This window comes from Urocitellus parryii, chromosome 5 (assembly GCF_045843805.1).
Source record: "Urocitellus parryii isolate mUroPar1 chromosome 5, mUroPar1.hap1, whole genome shotgun sequence".
In the NCBI taxonomy this organism is placed as follows: Eukaryota; Metazoa; Chordata; class Mammalia; order Rodentia; family Sciuridae; genus Urocitellus; species Urocitellus parryii.
The window spans coordinates 90730492-90744937 of NC_135535.1; the positions used below are offsets into that span (position 1 = coordinate 90730492).

At 38.9% G+C, this 14446-nt stretch overlaps 1 protein-coding gene across 6 annotated transcripts in view; it reads right to left on the bottom strand.

Moving 5' to 3' along the window:
- Aebp2 (AE binding protein 2) overlaps positions 1–14446 on the bottom strand; it is a 219602-nt gene that overhangs the window by 61814 nt on the left and 143342 nt on the right. The window contains exon 9 of one of the 6 annotated variants that reach the window (XM_026391936.2): positions 2444–2505. The exons of the other annotated variants lie outside the window; for them this stretch is intronic. Coding sequence (XP_026247721.1) covers positions 2444–2505 — 62 coding nt within the window. The remainder of the gene's footprint in view (positions 1–2443; positions 2506–14446) is intronic. 6 annotated transcript variants of the gene reach the window in all.

The following is a 14446-nucleotide window of genomic DNA, read 5'->3' on the forward strand; positions in this document are numbered from 1 at the left end:
TCTCATCCTAAGAACTTCTGAGCCCAAACTATGAATAATAAACACTCTGCACTACTGAGAAGTCATTTCAGAATCGTCTGTCTGAATGGACTATTGTTTTAGGGGTTTACTTGCAACACCTTAGAAAAGAGGTGTTTGCTAAGATCAGGGATCCTCAGCTGAGATACAAACCCACATGCATAATATCCCCTGGGCCGTTTCACTCTGTGAGATAAGAAGCAAGAGGAACTGTGCAAACACGAAGCTCCTGTGGCTTCTTGTGCCAAGATAAAGTCCTTTCATTCACAACCTTCCTCCTCACTTCACTCTCACCTATGCTCCAATTTCAGCCTAATCTACTGATAACCAAACACTGACCATTAGGAATTTTTAATCAAGATCACCAAAGAAAATGTAAATGATTACTTAAGATCTGTCTCCTGAAGGGCCCCTTGGATGGAGATGGAACCTCATAGGAGATGAAACACATAGCAGATTAAAGATTTCATATGAGTTTACCTTTACTAAAACAGTGTGGCCTGCTTCTAAGAAAACCAAAACGAAAACAAAAACAAAACAAAACAAAAAAAGCTACTGGGGCATCAGCAAACAAGGAGGAAGGGAGAGAACTGAACAGAACTGAACAACAGAGCTGCCATAAGCAGTCAATGTAATTAGGCCCTTTCATTCGTTCCTATTTCCCATTTTATTTGAGTGTTTTTTGGGTGGATACAGTTTCTTTGCCTAAAGTTCTGAATGCCAGGACTCTGGTTGCTTAACCTAAAATCATCATTTACGAGGACATTTTTAGAAACTCCAAAAACTCTACGCAGAGGACCCCAAGGTATTTTGAAAGGAGTATAGAAAACAATTCCTTGTCAATGTTCATTTACTGAAGAATTTGGCTTTAATAAAATAGGAGTTGGGTTTCTACCTTTCTACTAACAGCTAACAGAGGCAGAGAATCAAAAGGCACTAGGGCAATTATTTTCCTTAAAAATCAAAAGTTAAAACACCCACTCCGCAACCTCAGAGCGAAAAAATCTGCTTACTATCAAAAGCAGAAGTTCACCCAAAGGTAAATGAGAGTCAATTGCCAGTCCTTTCAGACAGTGGAAAGAACAAACGCATAGTTGCTGGCCTTGTTACAGCAGAGTGTTTATAAAACATTTAATGTAGTGTTTCCTTGCCAATTAAAAGTGAGCATAGGATTTACCTTCCAACTTTAATATCTTTGCCTGACTCATAGTGGTAATATGAGCCAAAGGAATTAGGGAAACTCCTAGATACATATATCTGCAAAACCAAATTCACTGGAAATTATCTTTAGGGTAAAAGGAAATGGTATGAGAGCCCTAAAATTGGGATAGGTTGGATTTCCTTTAGCTATGATTGTTTCAACTTGAAATACATTTGTATTTGTAATGTGAAAGTTTGATTATCTGGCCATCGTGTGAATTCTGTGAGCTACCTAATACCCTTCAATAAAGGTCTCTCTGTTACAACTAGCAAGAGAGGATTCAAGTAGAACAGTAAGCCACAGAGTAACTGATGCCAAATATTTCACAGCCAACACACACACACACACACACACACACACACACACACAAACAAAAGAAATCTTTGACTGATTTTCTTCTTCAGTCATGTCTGAAAACAGTGAAGATCTTATTACCATTACATGACTGATAGTTTATTGTACACAGGACAAGTTAATTATATGATCCCCAGTAGGAACATGGAATGAAACACCACTATTGGCAAAACAAAGTAGCCTCTACTTTCCACACAGGAATGCTTAAAGGAAGAAAATGCCAAATTTGATTTTTAAAATTCTGGGCAGAAGGTACAATCAAAGAATAAGGGGTTGCAGTGACTAGTCTTTAAAAAGTTTCCTGTATCTTGTCTGGCAGCAGAGTATGCCTATAATCTACAAAATCATACTCACAAGAAATTATCTTCAGTGTAAAAGGAAATGGTATTAGGGCCCTGAAATAGGGATAGGTTGAGCCTTTAGCAACGCTGGAGGCTGAAGCAGGGGGATCAAAAGTTTGAAGTCAGCCTCAGCAATTTACAGAGGCCCTCGGTAACTCTGTGAGAATCTATATATAATCTCAAAATAAAAAATAAAGGGCTAGGATAAGGCTCAATGGTAGAGTGTCCTCAATTAAATCCCTATTACTGGAAAAAAAGGGTGGGGGGCTCCTATGTTTTGCAGTTGCTCAGCTGAGAATGCTGACAGTAAGACACAGGGTGGTCCTAAATTTGCACAATTGCAATGTAGGCTGATTACATAGCCCTTCTGTTAAGTATAAGTGAGGGGACCAACTGATTGAGAAAGTGTGAGGCATTCATACCCTCAAAGCCTTAAAACCCATCAGCCTCCTTTGCAAGATGAAATAGTTCTTTTTCTATTCAGCAAAATCTGCTCTTGACTTCACAGAGGAAACTTGATTGTAAATACCTCTCCTGAAGTAGTGCTTCCCAGACAGGCCAATTCTCCATGTCACTCTTCTTCTCCTGGACCTACAATTAGAGACATTCCAGCACATCCATTGAGGTAAATTACAAACCAAACCACAGAAGGTACCAGGAGAAGAAAAATTATAAGAACTGGCTCATTCATATTATCAGAAACCTGGAGAATAATTGCAAAAAAACTAATTCCGAGGATGCTAGATTAGTGAAAGGAATATAATTTTACATTTACTAAATGAAGAATATGGAAGCACATGTAAGAAATTCTGGATACAGGGGCTGGGGATGTGGCTCAAGCGGTAGCGCGCTCGCCTGGCATGCGTGCGGCCCGGGTTCGATCCTCAGCACCACATACAAACGAAGATGTTGTGTCCGCCGAGAACTAAGAAAAAATAAATAAATGTTAATATTCTCTCTCTCTCTCTCTCTGTCCCCCTCTCACTCTCTCACTCTCTCTTTAAAAAAAAAAAAAAGAAGAAGAAATTCTGGATACAAAATGTAGTTCAGGGTAACCCATGTCCAACTGTTTCCTTCCTTGTTTAATTAACTCAGATCTGGACTCAGCGATCACCTATGCTAAGATGAGGTACTTAAAATCACAGATGTCAGTAATGTGGTGGGAAAAAAAAGAATGCAATAACCTAGAGAGATAAGAATAGCAAACAAAAATTATCATATGCAACTTATGTACCTGTTCTCAACTGTGTCTCCAAAGAAGATCCAAGATCTTTACCAGAACATGGAGAAATGTCTAAATGCTGAGAGAAGTATCAGTTCCTTTTGAGAGCATTATAGTGGTTAAACTATGTGGATCAAGGTAAGGTGGGAAAAGTCACCCTTGCAATAAAGATTATAGATCCCTCTCTCCCTCCTTCCCCCTCTTCTGGCCCTGCTTCCTGGTTGCCATGAGGTGAATAGCTTTTCTCCTCCATCCCTTTTGCCATGATGCTCTGCCTCATCCCAGGCCCAGAATCAATGGAACCAGCCGACCATGGACTGAAACCTCTGAATTTGTGAGCCAAAATAAATCTTCCCTCCTCTAATTTGACTCTCTCGGGTGTTTGTCCAAGTGACAAAAAGCTCACTAACGGAGCCTCCTAACACCCCCACCCCCATCATGCCAGAAGCTTTGGTGCCCCGCAACCCAACTCATGTAGCTCTAATCTCTCCTTTCACTTCTGGACTTCCAGGAGGACTCCAAAGAACTGGAATTCCACAGAGTGGGATCTGGATTTCCTAACAGTTGTCCCCAGGAGGCCAGGCAATACACAGGAAAGTACAGGGAGTGAACTCCCCAGGGGGCTAACATTGACTGGTGGGAGAAATGAGATGAGGGAGCTGGCAGATAATGGCCTTCCTCCCTTGGAAGACCATTCCTCTGTAGGACATGTACCTCTGTAGGCATGGCTTGCGTGGTGATGTCCTGTCTGAATGAGCATCACACTCTTCACACACCACGGGGCACTGGCCAGCTTTGCAGCGAGCCAACTTGCCTTTGTTTCCCATTCTTCCCTGTCTTATTCCCCTGCTTCCTCTCTCTCAGCATCCTCAGCATCCCATTTCCTTGGGATAGAATACCGCTCAAGTCTTGCTCCAGTCTCCTTTTCTGGACAACCTAAGCTAAGACAGTAATAAACTTGAAAAGAGAATAATAATCACAGAAGGGTTGAGGATGTGGCTCAGTGATGGAGCACTTGCCTGGCATGTGTGCAGACACTGGGTTTAATCCCCAGCTTCACCGAAGAAACCACTACCACCATTATCATCACCATCACCATCATAGAAGACATTGGAAAATGAAGTAAAGGCCTACCATTTGGGGGGAAGTGGGAATATTGTACCAAGGACTGAATCATAGGCACTTAACCACTGAGCCACATCCCCAGCCCTTTTTTTATTTTTTATTTTGAGACAAGGTCTAAGTTGCTTAGGGCCTAAGTTGCTGAAGCTGGCTTGGAACTTGTGATCCTCCTGCTTCAGCCTCCTGTACCCAGCTAAGGCCTGCCATTTTTAAAAAGATATTAGACCTGAATAATGTACCAGCCAAACTATAGCTAACTTTTAAAGGACAAATGATCACTAACACATGATTCATTTATTTCTTTTGTGTATCATTATATATTTCTTATCATAATGAAAATAGTCCAAAAGGAAAACTATAGGCAAATTTCACTTATGAATAAAGATGAACACATTTTAAAATGGATTCAAATTCTTGCCATGTATTAAAAGAACAATTCATTATAACTGAATTTAAATCATGTTAGCAGTTCACATCAATGTCACTGCGTACTAGAGACTTCAATAATTTTATTATTATTAAATTAGACCCTCAAAAAGATCTGCTTCTCTCTCTCTCTCTCTCTCTCTTTCTCTCTCTCTCTCTCTCTCTCTCTCTCTCTCTCTCTCTCTCACACACACACACACACACACACACACACACGCACCATATGAATGGAACACATTAAAGATACAGTTGGATTCTTCCCAGAATATTTTCAAGCCTTCTTTGAGCTCTTCCCTCCCTCAACTACTGATGCCAGAGAGTCTCTGGGGTCCCAAGGACTAGCCCACAGAGTATATTTCAACAGAGTAGTATCCATATTTGAGGAAAGACCATTCTATTTGTGTAGCCTCACTCAGGCATTGCAGGAGATTGACCATCTCTGACTCTCAGCCTTACATTTCCCAGCACTCCCAAGTCACTAACAACAACAACAACAAAAACCCATTCAGTTCCAAGAGCCCAATAAAAATGATCCACTGCTGGTTGAGAGTCAATAGGGGAAGTCCAGTGAAAACTGCCCCTACAGCAATATCCGAGTGTCCACTGGGAACCCTTTCCTCCTCCTCAGATGACCTATTGCTGGCTTCTTTCCCATCCCACTATTCTAATCTTCCTTCTTCAGAATTGAACAGGGTACACATCTCTTGACCTTCCCTATCTGAGGATGCCAGACAGAACTTCAGGATCCACAATATACAAATTGCCAGCAAAGGAGGTAATTAATGCACTTCCATAAAAAGTGCACAGGAAGCAGTAATGTCTGCACTGTAACTTCAGACAACAAAGCCCTTAGTTTTTATCATGTGTTTTATTTTTGTTTTGCTTTGTTTTTGTTTTTGTTTCAGACGGCTTTTTCATGACTGTGATCAAAAGACCTGACAAAAACAACTTAGAGAAGGAAAAGTTTATTTTGGTTCAAGGTTTCAGAGGTTGAGTCCATGCTCAGCCAACTCCATAGATCTGGGCCCAACATGAGGCCAAAAGACATAGTGGAAAAGTTGGGCAGAGGAAACCAGCACAGAACATGATTTCCAGGAAGCAAAGAGAGACCTCTGCTCAGTAGGGACAAAATATAAACCACAAAGGGCATGCCCTCAGTAACCCACCTCCTCCAACCACAACCTACCTGCCCAGTTACCACCCCACTAATCCATGTCAGTGGATTAATCCACTGATTGTGATACAACTTCCACAACCCTACCATTCATCCCTGACCATTCCTTCACTGTCTAATACCTGAGCTTTGGGAGAATACCTCATCCAGTTTTTGTCTTTTGTGGGTAGGGTACTGGGGATTAAACCTAGGGGTGCACTACCTCTGAACTATACCCTTTTTATTTTTTTATTTTGAGACAAGGTCTCACTGAATTGCTGAGGCTGGCCTCAAACTTGTGATCCTTCTGCCTCAGCTGCCAAGTGTCTGGGATTACAGGCGTGCACCACTGTACTTGACTTCTCATGATTTTACCAATTGTATAGGTATTGAAAGAACAGAATTTCCACAGAACAAAAAATGACAATCTACCATTAACTATCGAGTCAAAATATCCACCACACTGAGCCTCTTTTTGTTGTCTCATTCTCAGTGTAACAAGTGGCATAGGTACTGGAGAGAGACAGACATGAATCGAAATTCTTCTCTGCCCTTTCTTCTTTATAACCCTAGCAACAAGTTAATCAACCCTTCTGACGTTAGCTTTCCTCATCATAAAAACTAGGGAAATAGGACCTACCTCATAGGATTATTAAAGGAGATAATGATAATTAAAGGGGATAATGCTTGTATGATGCTTAGTACAGAGACCAGCATATACTATGCATCATGTTCAATAGATCTTGACTGTTTTGTTTTGTTGTTCTGGGGACTGGCGATTGAACCTAGGTGTGCTTTACTGCTGGGCTACATGCCCAACCCTTTTTATTCTTTAATTCTGAGACAAGACCTCTCTAAGTTGCTGAGGCTGGCCGTGAACTTTCAATCCTCCTGCCTCAGACTCCTGAGTCACTGGGATTACAGGTATGAACCACTCTGTCTAGTTATGTTAGCTATTTTTATCTGCCCCAAACATGATCCTTTCATGTACTTCTACAGTTTTCCAAAATAATTTTTAATTTTATCCAGCTAACCCACTTGAAATGTGTCTTTTATGTATTGTGAAGAGTTGAATATAACACCCTTTGGTGTGATAAGAAACACATAATTAATTTCTTGAAAAAGAGTTACACTTCAATGATCATTTTTAACCATGAGTTAAAGGCTATAGGTCCTGACAAGGGAAGAGAAGGAATCACTGCAACAAACCCAAAGCCTGTCACATTGTAGGCATGTTTATTAAATGTTGACTGAATGAGAAACAAAGCTCACAATTATTTAGTGCTTAGAAGGAACTCTGCTTAGTGTTTTAAATTCATTATTTCTAACTCTTACAACTATCCTAAAAAGTAGGCCATGGTAGGTAACAGTGTTAGGTAACAGTGTTAAATAACAGCTCAAGAAAGTTGCCACCTGACCTTCAGCAACCCCCACCCTAATCAGCCAGCTGCCATCAACTGAAAAGACTGTGATTCACTGAAGGCTCAAATGATCATTAGTATTTTTTAGTAAAAAAGTATTTTAGTTAGGGTTGATTTTTAAATAGAGCCATCACACATTTAGTAGACTATAGTACACCGTAAACATAGCTTTTATAAGCATTGGGAAACTAAAAAGTATTCTGACTCACTTTATAACATTATTTGCTTTATTGAAATATTCTAAAACCAAACCCATAATACCTCCAAGGTATGCCTGTATATACAAAAGAAATGAAATCAGTATGTTGAGGAGACATCTGCACTCTCATGTTTATTGCTACATTATTCACAATGGTCAAAATATGGAAGCAACCTAAGTGCCTAGCAATGGATGAGTAGGTAAAGAAAATGTGATATAAACAGCCTGCCCTCTGTATCTGTGCATGCCGCCTCCATGAATTCAACCAACCTCAGATGGAAAATATTTAGGAAAAAAAAGTCTATCTATATTGATGTATGTAGACTTTTTTCTTTGTCATTATTCCCTAAACAATATAGTAGAACGACTATTTACATTGTAATAGAAGTAATCCAGAGATGATTTAAAATATGCAGGAGAATATGCATAGGTTATATGCAAATATTGTGTCATTTTATACAAAGGACTTGAGCACCCACAAATTTTGGTATCTGAGCGGAGCTCTGGAATGGAACCTCTACCTACAGATAATAAGGATGGCTCAAAGTATCTGCATATTTCATACAGAAATATTCCTTTCAACAATAAAAAGGATGAAATCCAGTCATTTCCAAAAACCTGGATGAAGGTGGAGAATATGATATTAAATGATATAAACCAGGCTCAGAAAGACAAATACCACATGATCTCACTCATACGGAATATAAAAATGTTGATCTCACAGAAGGTGAGGGGAGATTGGCAGTTACCAGAGGCTGGGTGGCAAGGGGAGAGGGGAGGATGGCCAAAGGATATACAATTCCAGTTAAACACAAGGAATGTGCTCAAGAGAGCTGTTGCACAGCATGGTGACGAGGTAATGGTGATATGTCGTATTAAAAAAAAGAGAAAGAGAACGATGTTAGGTGTTCTCACCATAAATAAACTATATATAAGTTAATGCAATTGTTAATTAGTTAACCATTCCATAATGTTTACATCCTTCAAAATATCAAGTGGTACACATAAACACACTCAATTTTGTTGGTCAATTTAAAAGAAATAAATGAGGGGGGAAGAAACCGTGTCTAGCGCACAATAAGCAATTTGTATTTATTATTAGAACAGAAGCTTAGGGATGACAGAAGGAGAACAGGAGTGGAATGTGGAGAGAAGGGATAAAAGAGATTAAAAACAGGAAAGAAAGGTGAAAGTATGTGTGATTGAACTCCATTTTATAGGAATAATAGTTGAGTTTCAACGATGTTGAGAGCTTCTACTGACTTTTCTTGAAAATCATACCCTTCACAAAACAGATTATCTAAAGGAAACTGTCACCATCCTATCTCTTCTCTCACTTCCCTACTTCTCACAACTCTCTGTTCAGATAATTAAACTTCTCTGATGCATCTGCTGCTTCCCAGATGGTGCTCTTTCTAATAACAAACATTTCTATCTAGAATTGGGAAAATTTTTTTTAAAAAAGATTTTTTTGATAAAATGATACTTCCTACCTTTCTGGGAGGTTTCTACAGAATCCTCCATACTTTTTTAGTGCATCTTCTGCTACTTTGCTTGGCTGTTGTTGGCCTTTTGCTACCTTTTCCCTGACTCTTGGCCATGACGCTAGCTTTAGTCCTTTGGAGGAAAGAAATGCCCGATTCCTCACTTCGGAAGCATTGCTTGCCACCCCTTTTCATTTCAGGAACAACGAGAGGGTGCATACCCAAATGTTTGTCGTACCGTGAAGCAAAGAACTCCAGAGCAGCCATGAGTAGAGAGTTGGGTCTGAGCCCCAGGGAGATCCTTACTGACTGGGTGACTTTAGGCAGATCACTTCATCTCCCTGAGCCTCATTTTTCTTTTCAAAAAAATTGGGAAAAGATAGTCAAAATCACAAAGCTGTGATAAAAAAACAAATAAGACAATGAGGCTACAAATACCCTATGCATGGGATGAGGAATTATCCCTGTGCTCCTTTTATTCTCCAAAAAAAATTTAATTTTCTCCATGTACTCCTGGATGTAGATTATTAAAACAGACAGGGTTTAGATCCTTGTTTTAGTCCTTTCAGGCTACTCTAACAAAGTACCATTAAGCTTATGTGCAAAATAAAATTCTAAGTCTCATCTAAATATAATGTAAAATTGGATACAGGTGAGACTCAGAGGATACTTCATCCTGAGTCAAATTCTACCTGTGAGATTGTCAACCCAACGGCATTATGTGCTTCCAAAATACAATGGTGGGATAAGCATAAGATAGACATTCCCAGTCTAAAATAAAAGGGAAGAAATATAATAGAAGTGACAGGTCTCGGGTACATGAAAAATCTTCAGAGTAAATGACATTAAACCTTAAGGCCCAAGAATAATCTTGACTTGATGTTCTGCCCTCTGATCCCACTGGGGTGGAGATCCCACCTTTTGGACACACTGGGACATGGGTCTCACCTTCCAGATTTACCGGGGCAGCAGTATTGCTCCCACAAACTTGCCAGGCAGGAGTTGAGCCCAAGGCTCCAAGACACTCTTCTTAGAGGCCCATCCTTGAAATGCAGGTGGGGGGGCAGCCATATTCTCACAGCTCTGCTAGACACAGCACAGGCCACACTAGGGCCTACTCAAGCTGCACCCAGAAGGTTAAGGAGCTGAGAGCTGTAGTGTGGGCAGTGGAGTCCTCAATAGTGAGACAGCACCATGTGCTAAAGTCCTGCTGGCACCAGCAGCCCCTCTGTGAAAACCATCTGCCCCCTTCCACCCAGCTACAGGGGCAACAGTGATGATCTCTGAATCATCTACAGGGAAATTCTCCCTTTGTGTTGCTGGATAATTCCTGGCTCTGTTAAGATGGCTAACTGATCTCCTTATCAAACGGTCATTTAGCTAAACCCTTAGTGCTCTCTCCCACACAAGGGTTTTTTGTTTGTTTGTTTACTACTTCTTTCAATAAAATAGGCTGAGAATTTTCCATATCTCTAAAGCATTTTTTTTCTTTTTGGGTCTTACTATAAGCTGTCAGAAGAATCCATGCCACTCCTTCAATAGTACATGTAGAAATTTCCTCAGCCAAACATCCAATCCCCTTGCTTACAAGCTCTACCTACCACAAGACACTAGGATACAAAAAAATCAGCCAAATAGTTTGTCATCTTATGACAAATATCACCTTTCCTCCAGTTTCTAATAACATTTTCCTCTTCTGTATGAGATCTCATCAGAATGGCCTTTACTGTCCATATACCTATTAATATTCTGTCTAGAATTAAATGTCTCTAAGAAAATTGAAAGTTTCTCTACAGTTCTTCTCCACCCCCACCACTTTCCACGCCCCCATCCTGTCTCTTTTTAATCAGCCTTTACCAGAATTGCCTTTAAAAGGTCTGTTCATGGCAACATAGAATTTTTCTAGTATGTGCCTCAAAATTCTCCTAGCCTCTACCCATTACCCATTGCTTCCACATTTTTAGTTGTTTGCTATAACAGCACCCTCCCCTTTTTGGTGATAAAAATACTGTAAATTTGGGGGCTTATAAACAGAAATTTATTTTTCATAGTGCTGGAAGCTAGAAAGTCCAGGCTCAAGGCACTGACAGATAAAATGTCTTTGAGAGTCTGTCTGCTTCCTGGTTCATAGATGGCCATCTTCCTGCTATATCCTCACAAGACACAAGGGACAAGGGAGCTCTCTAATGCCTCTTTTATAAGGGCACAAATCCCATTCATGAGAGCTCCACTCTCAAGACCTAGAGTTTCCAATATCTTACTGGAGGTTAGATTTCAAATCTGAATTTTGGAGGAACACAAACATTCAGTCTTATAGCAGTCTTCAATCATTGACAGTCCGATGAATAGGGACTTTGTCTATATGCTTCATGTTAAAGCACCTCACAAATTTTAGATGATATTAATATCTTCAATATTTTCATGTTGCTTCATTTTATCAATTCTCCCTGCAGAATGAATCATGTCAAAAAGCTGTAATTCTTAACATGTGTACTTAGAAATCAGTGTTTGATTTGGACAAGAGAAATTGAGTCACAAAAACACATGACAAGATTTTATATATTCTTGATAGATATAGTCTGCTATTAATATTTTCTTCATATTTTACAAGAGCAATTTCAAATGTGGGTTGCATATACTCCAGGAAATAAACCAAGTAAATCAAATGATCCACTGAAGACAAAAAAGAACAAAATATGAGATGTGCTATTAATTTTTTTACCTCATTCTTTTGACTTTCCACTTTTGTGTGTAGCACTAATAATACACGAGTACAGTGTGTATTAATCAGTATAGTTAGAAATAGTGCATTCAGAGTCATAAGCTTCTGAATATTCATAAAATGAAGATATCATAATAGCCAATTTATAAGGTCAAAAGAATTTCAACGTAGAAAAAGAACCATTCCATTCATTGGGCAATGAAGTCTGAAATCATGGTTTTCTCGACTGATAATAGAGACTGATATTTTCTATTAAGAGTACTTCATGAGAATAGTGAAAGCACAGTAGTCAGTTTTTCTAACCCACAAGTCAAAGAAGTGCTTGTGAAACTCTAAAGTGTAACACTCAGGGGTTTCTGGGCAGAGAAGAATGTGCCTCTTAAAGATAAGCAAAATCACTTGTGTAAAAGACCCAAAGTCGAGTAACTAAGAAGTGCACCTTAAGGAGTTGCACCTTAAGCTCTCATCTTCTCATTCCAAACCTGTTGTTGTTGCTGTCATTTTAATTTGCTATTACTGCATCTTTCTGGATTCAAAGCTTGAGTTTTTGTTCTGCATGAATGACAGAGGAAGGAAGGAAAGGGTGAAGAATTAGGTTAGGAAGCAGATTCACATGAGCAGTGGGAACATGGAATTTAAAGGGTCAGCTGTAGCCAAACTCAGAAACTATCACTAGTTTAGTTTTCTTTGTTGGAAGTTAAAGGAACAAAGGAACTACTGAAGGAACATTAAGAGCTATTATATTCCTTAGAATCACTTATATCTGTTGGACATGGTGGCACATGCCTGTAATCACAGCAAGTCTGGAGACTGAGGAAGGAGGATCACAAGTACGAGGGCAGACTCAGCAACTTAGTAAGGCCCTACGCAACTTAGCGAGACTCTGTCTCAAAATAAAAAATAAAAAGGGTTGGGGATGTGGCTCAGTAATAAAGCACCCCTGGGTTCAATCCTCAGTACCAAAAATTTAAATTAAAAAAAAAAACCACTTAGTTCTGTGTAACACACAGATGGAATTTCTATTTTAATAGCCATACAGGGAACATTTAATACTTGAAAAATTTTCCTAGCCATTTTTGCAACTGTGTTTTCTAACCAAAAGAGTGGAAAAGTATGACGAGTTATGCTGAGTCAAAAAAGGAAAATTTTCTCCATTACTCCTCTCTAATTTTACTGCGCATCTGGATTGGCCTACAACACATTTAATGGCCTAGGAATTAATTAGAAATGTCTGTCCTGGTAAAGTGTCTGTTAGTGCTATGGTTAGTGATTTCTTTTTTAACTTAAGTTTTAAAAGCTACACCATCTCCAGGTAGTGAAACACTCACTCTGGTAGATCCCTTTTTGTTATTCTTACAAATTAGCTGCAATTTCTGAGATTTTAGTGCCAGTTTTCCATTATGTTGAGTACATATATGATCCAAAGGAGCTCTTAACATTTCTCAAAGTCCTGCCAAGTCATTCCTTCCAAACCTGAGTGAGACCACACACTAAGATGAATACTAAGATTTCTTGGTTTCAAGACTAAAAAAATTGATGGGCTGGGGATGTGGCTCAAGCAGTAACGCGCTCGCCTGGCATGCGCGGGGCGCTGGGTTCGATCCTCAGCACCATATAAAAAATAAATAAAATAAAGATGTTGTGCCCACAGAAAACTAAAAAATAAATATTAAAAAATTCTCCCTCTCTCTCTCTCAAAAAATATTTTTAAAATGACTAAAATAATTGATAAATAAATCAAGTAAAATAAGATGAGGGGACATGTTAAGGCCACTTCCTTGTCTAAAACACTTTCCAACTGCAATCACCATTAAGTTTTTTAACAGCGCCCAGTGACCTGGCATTTCTTACGAGAAAAGAACCACTTCAGATTGACAACTGTGTGGGAAAACACATAGTCCAAGAAATCAGAAAGTGTCAAGTCAACGCCAATGATCACAATGACTCAGGAAACCACTAAGTCACAACCTCATAAAGTGTTCCTCAAAAAGTCTGTTATTAGCTTCAGTGTCTTCATAGTCATGACTGACACTAATTAGGCCTTTGATAATAACTGAATGAATAGGATGAAAAGTTTAGCCAGTCTAAAGAATTATGCAGGAGTTATATTTCTCTAGAAATTTAATTTTAAATTCTTGACCTTGAGAACTACAGAAAAATGTCATATTTCTAAAGAAGAGTCTCTGACATGGGCTGGGATTGTAGCTCAGTGGTATAGCTCTTGCTTGCACGTGTGAGGCACTGAGTTCGATCCTCAGCACCACCTAAAACTTAACAAATAAAATAAAAGCATTCTGTCCATACAAAACTACAAATAAATAAAAAGAACCTCTGACATAGACTGCAATTGGCAAAGTCTAATGAGGAGGACATCAATTCACCTTTCTTTGAATGACCCAAAAGTATAGTAACATATGCATCTAAAATATAAATGATTTAAAATATATATATATATAAAATATAAATAATTTCAATGGAATTAAAATATTCTAGATAAAATACATGCTATAGAAAATTGCCTCAAATTTTCAGATCTCTAGATACTGAAATAAACAAATATGGGAAAAATGTAAATTAACAAATTATATATTTTCTGGGCCTCACTATCAGCAAATAAAGCAGAGAACTAGATGGTCAAACATCTATAAATTCATTTTATTGTGAATCAGAACAAATTCACACAAGAATTTGTGTTTCCTTTTTCTTTTGCAAAACAAGTTCACATCCCATTTCCAGAATATATTATCTGGACCCATGGGTGCTACTGATGACTTTTACTGTTC